Genomic DNA, 19034 nt, shown 5'->3' with positions numbered 1-19034 from the left:
TGAACCTAGTTTTAGAAAATTATATTCATGAATGCACTCAACTACCCATCTTTTTAGTCAAAATGTATATATGAAGATATAGCTGGAATGACAATTACATAATTTTTTAAATTTTAATTTTTGTGGGTACATAGTACATATATTTATGGGTTATGTGCGATGTTTTGATACAGGCATGCAATGTGAAATAAGCACATTATGGAGAACGGGGTATCCATCTCCTCAAGCATTTATCCTCTGAGTTACAAACAATCCAATTACACTCTTTATTTTAAAATGTACAATTAAGGTATTATTGACTAAAGTCACCCTGTTGTGCTATCAAACAAGTCTTATTCATTTTTTCTATGTTTGTGGACCCATTAACCATCCTCATCTCTCCCAAACCTCCACCACCCTTCCCAGCCTCTGGTAACCATCCTTCTACTCTCTAGGTCCATGAGTTCAGATTTGATTTTTAGATCTCACAAATAAATGAGAATATGTGATGTTTGTCTTCCTGTACCTGGCTTATTTCATTTAACGTAATGATCTCCAGGTCCATCTATGTTGTCACAAATGACTAGATCTTGTTCTTTTTCATGGCTGAATAGTACTCCATTGTGTATATGTACCATATTTTCTTTATCCGTTCATCTGTTGATGGACACTTAGGTTGCTTTCAAATCTTAGCTATTATAAACAGTGTGGCAACAAACATAGGAGTGCAGATACCTCTTTGATATACTGACTTCCTTTCATTGGGTATATACCCGGCAGTGGGATTGTTGGATAATATGGTAGCTCAATTTTTAATTTTTTTGAGAAACCTCCAAACTGTTCTCCATAGTAGTTGTACTAATTTACATTCCCACCAACAGTGTACAGGGGTTCTCTTTTCTCCACATCCTAGCCAGCATTTGTTATTACCTGTCTTTTGAATATCAGCCATTTTAACTGCAGTGAGATAGATATCTCATTGTAGTTTTGATTTGCATTTTTCTGATGGTCACTGGTGTTGAGCACCTTTCCATATGCCTGTTTGTCATTTGTATGTCTTTTTTTGAGAAATGTGTATTCAACTCTTTTGCCAATGTTTTGGTCAGATTATTAGATTTTTTCCCATAGAGTTGAGTCCCTGATATATTCTGGTTATTAATTGCTTGTCAGAGGGGTAGTTTGCAAATATTTTTTCCATTCTGTGGGTTGTCTCTTCACTTCATTCATTGTATCCTTTGCTGCATAGAAGCTTTTTAACTTGATGTGATCTCGTTTGTCCATTTTTGCTTTGGTTGCCTGTGTTTGTGAGGTATTGCTCAAGAAATTTTTGCCCAGACCAATGTCCCAGAGATTTTCCCCAATGTTTTCTTATAGTAGTTTCATAGTTTGAGGTCTTAGATTTAAGTCCTTAATCATTTTGATTTTTGTATATGGTGACAGATAGGGGTCTAGTTTCATTCTTCTGCATATGGATATCCAGTTTTCCCAGCACCATTTATTGAAGAGACTGTCTTTTCCCCAGCATATGTTCTTGGCCACTGTCAAAAATGAGTTCACTGTAGGTGTGTGGATTTGTTTCTGAGCTCTCTGTTCTGTTCCATTGGTCTATGTGTCTGCTGTTATGCCAGTACCATGCTGTTTTGGTTACTATAGTTCTGTAGTATAATTTGAAGTCAAGCAATGTCACCTTTTTGCTTAGGATAGCTTTCACTATTCTGGGTCTTTTGTAGTTCCATATAAATTTTAGGACTGTTTTTTCTATTTCTGTGAAGAATGTCATTGGTATTTTGATAGGAATTGCATTGAATCTACAGATTGCTTTGGGTAGTATGGACATTTTAACAATATTAATTCTTCCAATCTATGAACAACATAAAATATTTTTTCCATTTTTTTGGTGTGCTTTTCAATTTCTTTCATCAGTATTCTATGGTTTTCATTATAGAGATCTTTCACTTCTGTAGTTAATTCCTAGGCATTTTATTTTATGTGTGGCTATTGTAAATAGGATTACTTTTTAAATTGCTTTTTCACATTATTCACTGTTGGCATACAGAAACACTACTGATTGTTGTATGTTGATTTTCTATCTTTCAACTTTACTGAACTTGTTTATTAGTTCTAATAGTTTTCTTGTGGAGTCTTTAGGTTCTTCCAAATATAAGATTGTATCAGCTGCAAACAAGGATAACTTGACTTCTTCCTTTCCAATCTGGATTCCCTTTATATCTTTTGTCTGACTACTCTATCTAGGACTTCCAGTACTATGCTGAATAACAGTGATGACAGTGGACATCCTCGTCATGTTCTAGATCTTAGAGGAAAGGCTTTCAGTTTTTCCCCATTAAGTATTATACTAGCTGTGGGTCTGTTTTATATGATTTTTATTACATTAAGGTATGTTCCTTCTATCCTCAGTTTTTTTAGGGTTTTGGTCATGAAGGGATGCTGAATTTTATCAAGTGCTTTTTCAGCATCAATTGAAATGATCATATGATTTTTGTCCTTCATTCTGTTGATATGACTGACATACCACATTGATTTGTGTATGTTGAACCATCCTTGCATTGCAGGGATAAATCCCACTGTGACATAATGAATGATCTATCTAATGTATTATTGAGTTCAGTTTGCTAGTGTTTTGTTGAAGATTTCTGTATCAATATTCCTCAGAAATACTGGCCTATTTTCTTTTTTTAATGTGTCTTTACCTGGTTTTGGTATCAGGGTAATACAGGCCTTGTAGAATGAGTTTGGAAGTATTTCTTCCTACTCTATTTTTCAGAATACTGTAAGTAGGATTGGTATTAGTTCTTCTTTAAATGTTTGGTACAATTCAGCAGTGAAGCCATCAGGTCCCAGGCTTTTCTTTACTAGGAGACTTTATTATGGCTTCAATCTCATTACCTGTTATTGGTCTGTTCAGGTTTTGGATTTCTTCCTGGTTCAATCTTGGTAAGTTGTACATGTCTAGGGATTTGCCCATTTCTTCCATATTTTCCAGTTTATTGGCATATAGTTGCTTATAGAAGCCACTAATGATACTTTTCGTTTCTGCAGTATCAGTTGTAATGTCTCCTTTTTCATTTCTGATTTTATTTGTATCTTCTCTCTTTTTTCCTTAGTTAATCTAGCTAAAGGCTTGTCAATTTTGTTTAACTTTTTAAAAAAACACTTTGTTTCATTGATCTTTTGCAATTTTTTTATTGCAATTTCATGTATTTCTGCTCTGATCTTTCTTTTCTTCTACTAATTTTGGGTTTGATTTGCTCTTATTTTTGTACTTCTTTAAGATACAATGTTAGATTGCTTATTTGAGTTTTTCCTCTTTTTTTGACCTATAACTAACCCACAGCCAATGTCATACTGAATGGGCAGAAGCTTGAAGCATTCCCTTTGAAAACTGGCACAAGACAAGGATGCCCTTTTTCACCACTCCTATTCAACAAAGTATTGGAAGTCCTAATCAGAGCAATCAGGTGAGAGAAAGAAATGAAGGGCATCCATATAGGAAGAGAAGGAGTCAAACTATCTCTGTGGCAGATGACAGGATTCTGTACCTAGAAAACCCTATAGTTTTAGAGCCGAAAACCTCCTTCAGCTGATCAACAACTTCAGCAAAGTTTCAGGATACAAAATCAATGTATAAAAATCACTAGTATTTCTAAACACCAACAAGAGCCAAGCTGAGAGCCAAATCAGAAAGGCAATCCCATTAAAAATTGCCACAAAAAGAATACATAGGAATACGACTAACCAGGGAGATGAAAGCTCTCTACAACAAGAATTTCAAAACACTGCTCAAAGAAATCAGAGATGATACAAACACATGGAAAAACATCCCATGCTCATGGATAGGAAGAATCAATGTCATTAAAATGGCCACACTGCCCAAAAAAATTTACAGATTCAAGGCTATTCCTATCAAACTACCAATGACATTCTTCACATAAATTTAAAAAAACTATTTTAAAATTCAACTGGAACCAAAAAAGAGCCCGAATAGCCAAGGCAATCCTCAGCAAAAAGAACAAAGCTGGAGGCATCACACTATCCAACTTCAAACTATACTACAGGGCTACAGTAACCAAAACAGCATGTTACTAGTACAAAAACAGGCACTTTTTTTCAGAATAGTGTAGACCAATGGAACAGAATAGAGCACCCAGAAATAAGGCTGCACACCTAGGACCAGCTGATCTTTTTGACAAAGCTGACGAAAGCAAGCAATGGGGCAAAGACTCCCATTTCAATAACTGGTGCTAGGATAAGTGGCTAGCCATATGCAGAAGATTGAAGCTGGACCCATTCCTTACACCATATACAAAAATCAACTCAAGATGGATTAAAGATGGCCAGGCCAGGTGTGGTGGCTCATTCCTGTAATCCCAGCACTTTGGGAGGCTGAGGTACATGGATCACCTGAGGTCGGGAGTTCAAGACCAGCCTGGCCAACATAGTAAAATCCCATCTCTAGTAAAAATACAAAAATTAGCCGGGCATGGTGGTGCACACCTGTAGTCCCAGTTACTCAGGAGACTGAGGCAAGATAATCACTTAAACCTGGGAGGCAGAGGTTGCAGTGAGCTGAGATTGTGCCACTGCACTCTAGCCTGGGCAACAGAGTGAGACTCTGTCTCAAAAAAAAAAAAAAAAAAAAAGATCCTGGACATAGGAACGGGCAAAGACTTCATGATAAAGACACCAAAAGCAATCACAACAATATCAAAAATTGACAAGTGGGATCGAATTAAACTCAAGAGCTTCTGCACAGCAAAAGAAACAATCAACAGAGTAAATGAACAACCTACAGAATGGGAGAAAAATTTTGCAAACTATGCATCTGACAAAGGTCTAATATCCAGCATCTATAAGGAACTTAGACAAATTTACAAGAGAAAAAAAACCAACCCCATTAAAAAGTGGGCAAGGCACATGAACAGACACTTTTCAAAAGAAGGCATATATGCAGCCAATAAGCATATGAAAAAAAAGCTACATATCACTGATCATTAGAGAAATGCAAATCAAAACCACAATGAGATACCATCTCACACCAGTCAGAATGGCTATTACTAATAAGTCAAAAAATAACAGATACTGGTGAGGTTGCAAAGAAAAGAGAACACTTACACACTCTTGGTGGGAGTGTAAATTAGTTCAAACATTGTAGAAAGCAGTCTGACGATTCTGCAAAGAGCTAAAAGCAGAACTACCCTTGGACCCAGCAATCCCATTACTGAGTACATACCCAAAGGAATAGAAATCATTCTACCATAAAGACACAAGCACGTGAATCTTCACTGCAGCACTATCCACAATAGCAAAGACATGGAATCAATCTAAATTCTCATCAATGACAGAATGGATGAAGAAAATGTGGTACATATATACCATGGAATTCTATGCAGCCCATAAAAAAGAATGAGATCATGTCCTTCACAGGAACATGGATGGAGCTGGAGGCTATTATCCTTAGCAAACTAATGCAGGAACAAAAAACTAAATACTGCATGGCCTCACTTATAAGTGGGAGCTAAATGATGAAAACTTAAGAACACAAAGATGGAAACAACAGGCACTGGGGTCTACTTGAAGGTGGAAAGTGGGAGGAGGGAGAGAAACAGAAAAAATAGCTATTGGATACTGGGCTTAATTCCCGGGTGATGAAATAAGCTGTACAACAAACCCCTGTGACACAAGTTTACCTATGTAACAAACCATCACATGTACCCCCGAACCTAAAAGTTTTTTTAAAAAAAGATGTTTTCCTCTTTTGTGATGTAGGCACTTACAGCTATAAACTTCCCTCTGTACTGCTTTTACTGTATCCCATAAGTTTTGGTTTGTTATGTTTCCATTATCATTTGTTTCCAAAAATTTTTTAATTTCCCTCTTAATTTCTTCATTGACCCCTGGTCATTCAGGAGCATATTGTTTAATTTCCATGTATCTCTACAGTTTCCAAAATGCCTTGTTACTAATTTCTAGTTTTATTCTATTGTGATCAGAGAATATGCATGATATTATTTCATGCTTTTTTAATGTTTTAAGCCTAACACATGGTCTATCCTTCAGAATGATTAATATGCAGAGAAGAAGAATGTATATTCTTGGATGAAATGTTCTTTAAATATCTATTAGATTCATATGGTCTATGTAGTGCAGATTAAGTCTGATGTTTCTTTGTTGATTTTCTGTCTGGAAGATCTGTCCAATGCTGAAAGTGGGGTGTTGAAGTCTCCAGCTATTTCTATTGTATTGGGGCCTATGTCTCTCTTTAGCTCTAATAATATTTGCTTTAATCTGGGTGCTCCAGTATTAGTTGCATAAATATTTAACACTGTTATATCCTCTTGCTGAAATGACCCCTTTATCATTATATAATGACCTTCTTTGTCCTTATAGTTTTGTTCTTGAAATCTACTTTGTCTCATATAAGTATAGTGACCCCTGCTCTTATTTTGGTTTCTGTGGGCATGGAATATATTTTTCCATCCCTTTATTTTCAGTCAGTATGTGTCTCTATAGGCAAAGTGTGTTTCTTGTACGAAACAGATCAAATGGGTCTTGTTTTTCCATCATTCAACCAGTCTGTGTCTTTTAATTGGAGACTTTAGTCCATTTACGTTCAATGTTATTATTGGTAAGTAAGGACTTACTCATGCCATTTTGTTATTTGTTTTCTGGTTGTTTTGTGGTCTTCTCTTCCTTCTTTCTTTCCTTCCTGTCTTCCTTTAGTGAAAGTAATTTTCTCTGATGATATGCTTTAGTTTCTTGCTTTTTATTTTTCATGTCTACATTGTATGTTTTTTGGTTTGAAGTTACTATGAGGCTTGCAAATCCTATCTTATAACCCATTATTTTAACTGATAACAAGTTAACACTGTTTGCATAAACAAACAAAAATAATAAAAACTCTATAGCTTAACTGCATCCCAATTATGTAATTTTAATGCCGATTATCCCTGGGTGGATTTTAGGTAATTTTTCTTTGTGCTTTCGTGACCAAAATTATTTTATTTGAGTTATTTATCATGAGCAAAATATCATTTTTATGAAAACAGTAACATCATTATTCTTCAAAAAAAAGAAAGGGAGGAAAGATGGAATATTAGAAACATAAATGAAATAAAGCATTTCCAAGGTTGTTTCTAGTACCAGAATTATAAGAACTTGCTAACAGTTAATAAGCCATGCAGAGAATGAGGGAGGAGTACATTACTCAATAAAAATTGGGGAATTTAGTCCAAAGGAATGCCAATTTAATTATTACATTTGAAATATTAGCATTTAATAAATATAATGAACTTACCTTTAGCTAATAAAAATGTGATCCAAGAAACTTTTAGCACCAATGCAGAATTTATTTCAGTAGATATCCTATTAAACAAATAGCAGAAAAAAAAAACAGGAAAAATGTATCACTGAAAGAAAGTTTTCCAGATATATCTTTTGGGTGTTTCTTGTTGTGCATTTTAAAAAAAAAGACCTTAGTTAAATGCATAATAGAATGCAGTCCATTTTAAGTGTGTAATTTACACCTGAGTTTATCTCTATTCATTTAATGTTTCTATGTCTTATAATTCTAAGATATGGTATTTAGCCCACAGAACAGTACACATTCTTGACCATGAGAAGCTGAAAAAAAAAAAATTAAGAAAAAAAGTATACATTTTGAGAGAAAAATTTTGTAAAAGAAATACTGAATATTTCAATTCTAATATAAAAATATATAAAAGACATAGTATGCTATAATATACTTTGTTTCAAATTACCTTAATATTTTTTGCTGTTTTTTCTGATTAATTATCAACACTGTGAGCAGAAAAATGATGGTTTGGATGACTTTAGTTTGCCAATTTAACACTTTGCCTTGATAATCTTTCCATAGACATTCACTTGTTGGAATTAATAGATTGATATCAATTGATCAGTAAATATACAATTTCCCTTTATATTAATTATCTTCAATACTACTCCAACGAGGCAGAAAATCTCATGCACTACTCATTCTGTTTCCAAGAAAAAACTCTGGAGCTCTTCATGGGCATACTGTTAGAGCATGCATTATACATTTAAAATAATCATTTGGAAATTTTAATACAGATTTTTACATTTATTCTCACACAGAAATTATGCTGATTATTAGTTAATAAAGTGCCTGTAACAGACCCTCAATAAAGATTTAGTCAATGAATTTGCATTTTTCTCAGAGTTGGTGATATGTTGTCCTGAATCAATTCCACCTTATTAGTTCTTCCTTGTAGCACAAGGCATGTATTTTATACTATTTTCTTTGTGAGAAGATAAATAATCTACACAGGACTTAAATCTACGGGCTTAATTTATGAAGTAGCCTGCTATAATCGATCAAACTAACCCTAATTATCAAGATGTTTGAGATTATTCTATAAAAATCTTTTTTTTTAAGTGAAAAATAACATTCTGTGAACTACTTACGAACTGCTGGGTTGTGTCAAATATATAAGTTCACATGTCCTAAAAAGAAAAACATTATGACTTTTTAACATTTTTTCATAATTTAGAAGTCATAGTAGTTTTCTCATGCTTTATTCATCTTCTTTTAAGAAGTATACATTTTAAAAACAAAAAATGTACAGCATTATAAAACAAAGTTCAAGTAGATTTTCCCAATTTATGACATCTCACATCATTGTAATATATAATTACAGTTAATTCTCTCAATTACTCTTCAAAAAAAAGGTATAAATAAGATAGAAAAAACCCAGCTGATCCACCTAAGGTTAGTAAAGTTTACTCTTTACTCTAAATTATCTCATATGATTTGTCAATAAAAATTTTAAATCCCTTTTACAAAGTCCTGAGTGGTCTTTTGAGGCCAAATCCGACTGTTACTCCCTAGTTTAAAATCATGCAAGGAGTTTCCACTGCCTGCTGGGCAAAGTCCAAGATTACTACCAATCTGACCCCTTCCTACCTTTCAGCCATTAGCAATATCAAAGTACATCCTGATATCACTGCTTTGGCTTTGTACACATGCTAATCTCTAAGATGCTCGCTCCCGTTCCCACTCATTTTGCTTGGTGAATTTCTATTTTTCCTATAAACCCTATTTGGACATTGCTTTCTATGGTTTTTTCTCTGACCAAAATCACCACTATAGTTACCTTTCACCCTTAAACATATACAATGTAATGCTTTGTCCACTATGTAATTTCTGCTTCTTACAACAGAAACAAATATCCAAGCAGATTCCTTATCTCAGACAGCAGAACAAACGACTTGGAAGCATCCAGTCAAAATTACTATAGCAGGAAAAAAAAATCAGAACTGTACCCCAAATCACTCCTACCAATGAGTCCCCAAATTCTATACCTAGAAAAAAAAACCCTGATGATTATAGATCTTAAAGTACTTATATATATAGAATACTCATTAAAGTTGGCTTAAAGAAGTTTTTGCTTGCTTTGTTTACTAGAGCGGTAATACATCCTCCTTACAAGTGTAAGTTACTCATATAAAACTTGGGTTAACATTGTGGTAAACTTCTCTCCAGTCATTTCATTCTATGCATTAGTTGTCTAGGTTTCTTCCTTACACATAGTCATAATCAGTATATATCCTGCTTCATTTGTTTAACATTAGAAACACTTTCCAATATTGCCATTATTCTTTATCACATTTTATTTTATATTTATAACATTTTATGTTTAGATATGTTTAATATTTATTGTTTAACTTCAGTTGTGAATATACAGTTGTTTCTAGTTTTTCAGGGGTCTAAATAATATTGTACCAAAAAAAACTCTAGAGCAACGTTGTATTTAGGATCATATTAAAATAAGCTACCAGATATGAATTGAAAGGTTGTAAACAAGTTTAAAGAATAGAAAAAAATTTAGAAAGTCACAATTAGGTAAATTTTAAAAGCCAAACACACACACACACACACACACACATATATAATATTCTACTCAATGTGAAACAATACCCAAAGGAAAGAAACATTCTAAAATATGAAAAGTGATTCTCTCCACTGTTGACATTTTGGTCGATTCATATTTTATTTATGCCTTTCTGTGTTTTCCAAGTATTCTATAATTAGTTCATGTTTGTTATGCAAATTAGTTAGATAATTTATCTCCATTAATAATTTAAAATTCCCCTTTTTCTTGTGCAAAAAGCTTCTATTCTCGTCAAGAAAAGACCAAAAAAAAAAAAAAAAAAAAAAAAAAAGATGGCCAATGCTACCATATTACAATTAAAACCAGGGGCAAGAAAAGACAGTCCTTCAAAAGCCCTAGGCCTTTGAGTTTTTTCTCTAATTTTTCTCATCCTCTACCACAGTTGTGAAGTTTTAGTGATCAAAAAAGAAAAAGGGGGAGAAAATAGAAGCATCCTCCTAAGGAGATGCTTCTTTCCACCTCTATCTCCGTCCTCATTCTTTCCAGAATAGGGCCATGCCTCTTTTACCCTTCTCCCTTTACCATGCTATTACACAATTGCTTATTTAGCTAACACAGTAACTTTCATATTCTCTTAACTGCAAATGAAATGAGCCTCAAAACAAACACGATAACAGACATATGCCAAATTAAGGGCTGAAACATTTGGGGTAGGGGACTACAGTTTTGATGAAAAGTATAGAAAACACTTAACCGAAGCATATTAATTATGCTCCTACTTGAACTGTAATGGAAAAAGTCCTCTAAGCCACCATTGGGAATACAAATCATTACTTCATAGTATAGGTCATATTCACCATCCATTGCCAGTGTTTTCTCATTCCAAACTAAATAACACTATTAGGAAGAAGTTTAAATTTATGTCACCATTCTATTCAGAACTAGAAGTTTTCTGGCAAAGAAGGCTAAAATGGGAGATAAGCTTAAAGTTTTCGAAAACAAATGGAAGACAGGAAAGGATAATAAAACGGTTAATTTTCCAGGAAGCATTCAGAATGCATATTACTGGATAAATAAGAAAGCTAAGAATTAATGAGCTAACATTAAAAGGGACAAGTCTAAGAAGTAATACTTACTAACTTTACTAAATGTGTTAAATAATTTCCAGAATCTAATTATGAACAATGACATAAAAAATCAGAGTGTAACCCTAATGAAATGTTTACTTTACCTTTCCAATTTGCTGAAGAGTGCAAACAATACATCATACTTCTTCAACAGTCTTGACATAGCATTATCAACTTTGGTGCTGGTATCAATTTCTTTTAGTAAGTTAAAGAATTTATGGACACTACAAAGGAAAGAATAGAAAAAAGTAAATCAGTAATCTTAAAAATTTGTGTTATTTCATTTTCAAATCATAGATATTTCAACTCAAAAGATTATCAGCTCTACATCAAATCACTACTATATCCTTTGGAAGGAATTACTTTTTGCAAAATCAATTCGCCTTCAACTTACACCTCTATTATCTATATACCTATGCTTATATCTATTTATCATTGAGAATATAAGAAAACGAAGGATCAAGAAGAGATATGCGTATATTTATTCTGTATCTGTCTATGTGTTTTAAAAAACATGAGTTCACATCCATTTATCCAATTCCAATATAAAACCATATGCTTCATTTTAGTGTTTCCCTTTCTATATTTGTAACTCTTCTTTGACAGTGGGAAACCTGGAACCCATTCATCCTCAGTTTACTTACTCAATCCCCCTGTAAGTAACCATCTTCCATCTCCAAAGCCACCCCCTCCCCCATGTGGACACTTTTCTGTTCTTCTCAGAACTGACTCCCAGTTCTGGACTTACCCCACCCCTTAGCATAGACACTTCCTCACCATGGTAGGGCTCTGATTCCCCACAGCAGGCTGCCCTCCTCACCTCACTTGTGCTCTGACTCCCTGCACTGGCTGCCTGCACACCCTGCTTAGTCTCTGACACTGCACACAAAGCAGCCACATCAGGTTGCCCCCACACAAAGGATGCCCTCCTCACCCTACTTTGACTCTAACATCCTGCTCTGGGCCCTGTGGCACCCTCCTGTCAGAGATGCACACCAAAATGCATACTTTATTTGCCCCACCAATGATTTTAGAATTGAATTATTTTTGGAAAAGGAAAGTTGATTTTAAAAATTTAAGCAGTTTAAATAATAACTTTAAATCACTCTTCGTTACTGTTTTCCATAAAAATTAACCTATTTGAAACATCAATATATACATTTTCCAATAGGATATTAAAGATAGCAATCATTAACTACATCTCACATGCTAATTTCTAATCATGAATTTTGTATAAGGAATTATACCAAAGCAGCTAACTGAACCAAAAGATAGTCACTTGACCCATCCATAGGCTGTCCAGCAACCAATGAGTTATAGCCCTCACTCAAAAAAATGGGCTGGACCAATCGAACACTGGGGAAATAAAAGCTTCAGCTAATCAGCAGAGGAACCAAAAGGTTATTAAAGTTCCTATGACACAGAAAGGAATGGCGGAGCCATGACAAGCTATGTGAAAAAGCAAATAAAGAAAGAGTAGAAATGACAAAGAATAGAAGACCAGAAAGTTGATTAGAAGAGAAAAGGGAAAGGAACAAATGTGCAGATATATCCAGAGAAAAAGAAATTAGCCTCGGAATAGCATTTATTAAAGAACTACTCTCAGTTCCAGTTTTTTTGAGGTATATGGCAATATCTGTCCTGAGATTACCATGAAAACTGAATTGTTACAACAAAGCCTTTTTTCTAGGGGAAACTTAAAGGAAGAAAAGAAGGAAGGGAGAGAAGCAGTGAGTGCCTGTAGTGTTGCAGGTATTGACTCTATGAACTATTTATGTTATTTCTATTTTTTGTATATTTACGAATATACAAGGCCTTTGTTTCCACATTTTATTTAGATATAGCCAAAAAAGTATTTCAAAAATGCAACAATTTAATCTACCTCATTTAAATAAAACATCAATTATGTTTAATTCTAGATGTCTTTGTTCAAGGAGAAACATAATTACCTATTTGGTAAAAATATATACTGTTGCATTTTTGTAAATATGTTGCAAAGAAAATGACTGGAAGTCCTGGATACTTTCTGAAGATAAAATTCATACATTATTGAAAACACATTAATAAACTCTTCTTATGAGGCTATAAACTCTACAACAAACACCTATTAAGTAATTAACTGGCTCAAGTATTGTAGCATGTTCAAATCAATATATAATCTGAAAAAAGAAGCATTTAATTATAATATCCTCTATGTTAAAACAATCTTAGGCTTTAATAAATCTTACCTAAATTCCTTTAAGATAAACTCAAACTACTTATATAAATGTTTTAATATAAAACAAGCCTATTTACAAATCTTCGCTTTTCTGTTCACTTTATTAACAGCCACAATCAAGAAAGCTTACACATGAATAGTGAGAGACACAATGAAAATTTTTCCAGGACACAAACTGCTACCTTTTAAAGAAATACAGCATAAATACACTTTCATAATGGCTCCATGAGAGAATGGCAGTTCACTATTTGGTCCAAGTTCTTTACGTTTTATTTTATTTTAGCATTTCTCACTAATTCACTAAAGTCTATTGAGAGGAAAATCCAGAATTTGTTTCCTTTTATGGCAGAGGCTTATATTTATACAAGAAACTTCACCTGATTTCTATGTTTTTCTGTAGCTCAGTAAAAGTGAACGGCATCTCATCTAGGTCAACTGCTGCAATAAAGATACAGATTCCCCACAGTTCCTTTTTCTTTTGAATATAACCTCCCTGGGAACAAAAAATAAAGATAAAATATTTCATTAAATAATTCACACACTGGATACTATGTTAAAACTGTATTATAACTGATTTTTTCTTATTCAGCATACAAAATAAATGTTTGTAATACTGTATATTTGTAACACATCCTTCTGATGGCATATATTTGAAAGGATTTCATTTCACACTAATAACAAACATACAAATTTTATATTATAAGGCAAAAAAGTACTAGAAAGATCAAAAAATTAAATAAGTTACAGTGGAAACTTTAGGGGTCAGTCAATTCCTCAAAATAGTTTCATTTTTCAATAATCCAATGTCATCGAAGACAAGTTAAGAGATTTAGAATCCATAACATATAATTTGTTTGAAAAAAACAAGCCCATGTTCTTATTCGCGTATTCTTTCCTTGCTCTATTCATTCATTACTTTTATCAATTTATTTATTCAAGTATTTTTAACCTTGTATTTCATGTTTCAGTTCCTTAACTGCCTTTTTTGTAAAATCAAAATAAGAATATGTACCCCATTTTGTAAGAATTAAATGAAATTATATTTATAAAGCCTTTGGCATAGTATACAGTACACAGTCAGTTCTTAATGATTGACAGCTATCATTATCACTAGAGTACTTTTTCATTATCTTTAGAACACGTTTTTCCCCACAATATATACCACCCCTAAATATTACATTTTATGGGTAAAATTTGGATTATATTAAGCTGGAAACAAAAGAAATGTCAAATTAATGTGGAAACAAAAGAAATGTCGAATTAATATTCATTAAATAGTTGGAACTATTTACTTACTCTTAACTGGAGATTACAATAGAGCTAAAAAGCATGTAATACAATTTTACATTATTTTGAAATATCAATTATATAAAAGCTTTAGGATAAGTGAGTTGTTCCAGATTACCAAATTTTACAGGTAATTAAAGGTTTACCACCATCCAACTCTAAACTTTTTCTTAATTTTAGCTACTTGGGATGTAAATATTTTACAACTTAAATTACAATTATACATCCACTAGAATAGTTAAAATGTAAAAGACTGACAATATCAAGGGTCAGTGAGGATGTAGTGCAATGGAATACTTAAATATCACTGGTAAAAATGTAAAATGGCACAATCATTTTGGAAAACAAGTTTGGAAGTTCTTATAAAGTTAAACATGCACTTTCCATAACACATAGCAATTCTACTCCCAGATATTCATACCCAAGAGAAATGAAAACATTATATGTGAATGTTCATAGCAGCTTCAGTCATAATGGCCAAAAACTACAAACAACCCAAAAAAAAAAAAAAAAAAAAAAAAGAAGTGTATGAAAAAATAAATTGGGGTATATCCCTACAATGGAATGTTATTTGACAATCAAAAGGAAATGTCCTAATATATATAACAACATAGATAAATCTCAAAATTATTACACTGAGAAAAAGCCAGACTTAAAAGGATGCACTGCATAATTCCTTTCATATGAAATTCTAGAAAAGGCAAAACCAATCTTTAAAGTCAAAAAGTAGATCCATAGTTGCCTGCGGAACAGAGGGGAGGTGTTGGGAAATGACTGCAAAGGGGAATGAAAGAACTTTCTGGAGTGATCAAAAAGTTCTATATCTTAATGGTGGTGATTATATGAGTGAACATGTCTGTTAAAACATATTGAACTGGCCGGGCGCGGTGGCTCACGCTTGTAATCCCAGCACTTTGGGAGGCCGAGGCGGGCGGATCACGAGGTCAGGAGATCGAGACCACAGTGAAACCCCGTCCCTACTAAAAATACAAAAAATTAGCCGGGCGTGGTGGCGGGCGCCTGTAGTCCCAGCTACTCGGAGAGGCTGAGGCAGGAGAATGGCGTGAACCCGGGAGGCGGAGCTTGCAGTGAGCCGAGATTGCGCCATTGCACTCCAGCCTGGGCGATAGAGCGAGACTCCGTCTCAAAAAAAAAAAAAAAAAAAAACATATTGAACTGTGCACTTAAAATTGGCATATTTTGTGTATGTAAATTATACCTCAATAAATCTGATTTGAAACTATGTTACATACTTACTGTTTCTGAAACTGAAGATACAAAGTATATACTGCTTCACTGTTTTCATGACTAATTAAGAATATATACTTTAATAAAATGAACAAAAATCAACTTCTGTATTTGTGTTTATGTTAATATGGTCAATTCCTTGGGAACTAATAAGATGTCAAAGGTTGTTTGTCTCTTTAATAAATAACCCCAACTACCATAGTTTTTAAATTTTTATGCTTATTTCTTACCATTTTGGTTTGCTTCTTTGCACTCAGGCAATAACTGCTCTCAATATATGTCCTTTCATCAATTCCAGCCTTTTATTTTTCTCTCTCTCTCTCTCTTAAAGATTAAAAAATGAAGCGAAAGTTGCTAAAATTTAGTATGTTTCTTATTCATTTTTTTAAAACAGCGAATTTTCTTAGAACATTTAGTAGTCAAAACAATGAAACACAGGATAATCCGATATGATAAAATGCATAAGTGAAATGTTCCACAAGTAGGTTCTGATTTTTAAGGGCCCGAAGAACTTTCCTATGAGCAAAATGTGACCTTTATTTCTGATGCAGCTTGTGTTTTTACTTCCATAAGAAGTATATTCCAAGGAACAGAAGTTTTTAATTTTGATTAAGCTCAATTTATTCATTTTTTTCTTTTATGGGTTATGTTTTCAGTGGTAGGTATCTATGAAATCTTTGCCTAACCCAAGCTCATTAAGACTTTCTCCTATGTCACTTTCTAGAAGTTTAGGTCTATGCTTCATTTCTGGTTAGTTTTTATAAATGGTGTGAGGTAAGGATTGAAGTTCATTTTCTGCATTTGGATACCCAATTGCTCCAGCATTATTTATTGAGAAGAATATCCTTCCTCCATTACCTTCGCATCTCTGTAGAAAATGAACTTATAATAATATATATGTGTGGGTCTACTTCTGCATTATCTGTTCTGTTCCATTGATTTACTTGTCTTTTTTCACCAATATCATGTCTTCATTATTGTAGTTTTAAATATTTTGTTCATTTTTAGTTGAGTTTGATTCAAAATTTTTCAATCTAAAAAAGTCATTGGATTCACTTCTCATCATACAGATGAAAAATTAAAGACTAGAAGATGGCCGAATAGGAACAGCTCCAGTCTACAGCTCCCAGCGTGAGTGATGCAGAAGATGGGTGATTTCTGCATTTCCAACTGAGGTACCAGGTTCATCTCACTAGGGCATGTCAGAAAGTGGGTGCAGGACAGTGGGTGCAGCCAATCAAGCGTGAGCCAAAGCAGGGCGAGGCATCGCCTCACCTGGGAAGAACAAGGGGTCAGGGAACTCCCTCCTAGCCAAGGGAAGCTGTCACAGATGGCACCTGGAAAATCGGGTCACTCCCACCCTAATACTGCGCTTTTCCAACGTTCTTAGCGAACGGCACAACAGGAGATTATATCCTGCGCCTAGCTCGGAAGGTCCCACACCCACAGAGCCTTGCTCATTGCTAGCACAGCAGTCTGAGATCAAACTGCAAGGCAGCAGCGAGGCTAGGGGAGGGGCACCTGCCATTGCTGAGGCTTGAGTAGGTAAACAGAGCAGCTGGGAAGCTCAAACTGGGTGGAGCCCACCGCAGTTCAAGGAGGCCTGCCTGCCTCTGTAGACTCCACCTCTGGGGGCAGGGCATAGCTGAACAAAAGGCAGCGTAAACCTCACTTAAATGTCCCTGCCTGACAGCTTTGAAGAAAGTAGTGGTTCTCTCAGCATGAAGTTTGAGATGTGAGAACGGACGGACTGCCTCCTCAAGTGGGTCCCTGACCCCTGAGTAGCCTAACTGGGAGGCACCGCGCAGTAGGGGCAGATTGACATCCCACACAGCTGGGTACCCCTCTGAGACGAAGCTCAGGCAGCAACATCTGCTGTTCAGCAATATTCACTGTTCTGCAGCCTCTGCTGCTGATACCCAGGCAAACAGGGTCTGGAGTCAACCTCCAGCAAACTCCAACAGACCTGCAGCTGAGGGTCCTGTTAGAAGGAAAACTAACAAACAGAAAGGACATCCACACCAAAACCCCATCTGTATGTCACCATCATCAAAGACCAAAGGTAGATAAAACCACAAAGATGGGGAAAAAACAGCAGAAAAGCTGAAAACTCTAAAAATCAGAGTGCCTCTCCCCCTCCAAAGGAATGCAGCTCCTCGCTAGCAATGGAACAAAGCTGGATGAAGAATGACTTTGACGAGTTGAGAGAAGGCTTCAGATGATCAAACTTCTCCGAGCTAAAGGAGGAAGTTCGAACCCATCGCAAAGAAGCTAAAAACCTTGAAAAAAGATTAGACAAATGGCCAACTAGAATAACTAGTGTAGAGAAGTCCTCAAATGACCTGATGGAGCTGAAAACCATGGCATGAGAACTACGTGATGAATGGACAAGCTTCAGTAGCTGATTCGATCAACTGGAAGAAAGGGTATCAGTGATGGAAGATCAAATGAATGAAATGAAGTGAGAAGAGAAGTTTAGAGAAAAAAGAGTAAAAAGAAACAAACAAAGCCTCCAAGAAATATGGGACTCTGTGAACAAAATCTATGTCTGATTGGTGTACTTGAAAGTGACGGGGAGAATGGAACCAAGTTGGAAAACACTCTGCAGGATATTATCCAGGAGAACTTCCCCAACCTAGCAAGGCAGGCCAACATTCAAATTCAGGAAATACAGAGCATGCCACAAAGATACTCCTCGAGAAGAGCAACTCCAAGACACATAATTGTCAGATTCAGCAAAATTGAAATGAAGGAAAACATGTTAAGGGCAGCCAGAGAGAAAGGTCGGGTTACTCACAAAGGGAAGCCCATCAGACTAACAGTGGATCTCTCAGCAGAAACTCTACAAGCCAGAAGAGAGTGGGGGCTGATATTCAACATTCTTAAAGAAAAGAATTTTCAACCCAGAATTTCATATCCAGCCAAACTAAGCTTCATAAGTGAAGGAGAAATAAAATCCTTCACAGATAAACAAATGCTGAGAGATTTTGTCACCACCAGGCCTGCCTTACAAGAGCTCCTGAAGGAAGTACTAAACATGGAAAGGAAAAACCGGTATGAGCCACTGCAAAAACATGCCAAGTTGTAAAGACCATCGAGGCTAGGAAGAAACTGCATCAACTAACGAGCAAAATAACCAGCTAACATCATAATGACAGGATCAAATTCACACATAACAATATTAACTTTAAATGTAAATGGGCTAAATGCTCCAATTAAAAGACACAGACTGGCAAATTGGATAAAGAGTCAAGACCCATCAGTGTGCTGTATTCAGGAGATCCA

General features: G+C 34.9%; 1 protein-coding gene across 1 annotated transcript in view; it reads right to left on the bottom strand.

Moving 5' to 3' along the window:
• Positions 1 to 19034, bottom strand: part of RB1 (RB transcriptional corepressor 1) — a 186319-nt gene that overhangs the window by 123850 nt on the left and 43435 nt on the right. Inside the window, exons 3-6 of the mRNA XM_003270074.4 lie at positions 13592 to 13707; positions 11101 to 11220; positions 8443 to 8481; positions 7295 to 7362 (exon numbers count right to left, since the gene is read on the bottom strand). Coding sequence (XP_003270122.3) covers positions 7295 to 7362; positions 8443 to 8481; positions 11101 to 11220; positions 13592 to 13707 — 343 coding nt within the window. The remainder of the gene's footprint in view (positions 1 to 7294; positions 7363 to 8442; positions 8482 to 11100; positions 11221 to 13591; positions 13708 to 19034) is intronic.

Source organism: Nomascus leucogenys, chromosome 5 (genome assembly GCF_006542625.1).
Source record: "Nomascus leucogenys isolate Asia chromosome 5, Asia_NLE_v1, whole genome shotgun sequence".
NCBI lineage: Eukaryota > Metazoa > Chordata > Mammalia > Primates > Hylobatidae > Nomascus > Nomascus leucogenys.
This window is presented reverse-complemented; position numbering and strand designations above follow the sequence as displayed.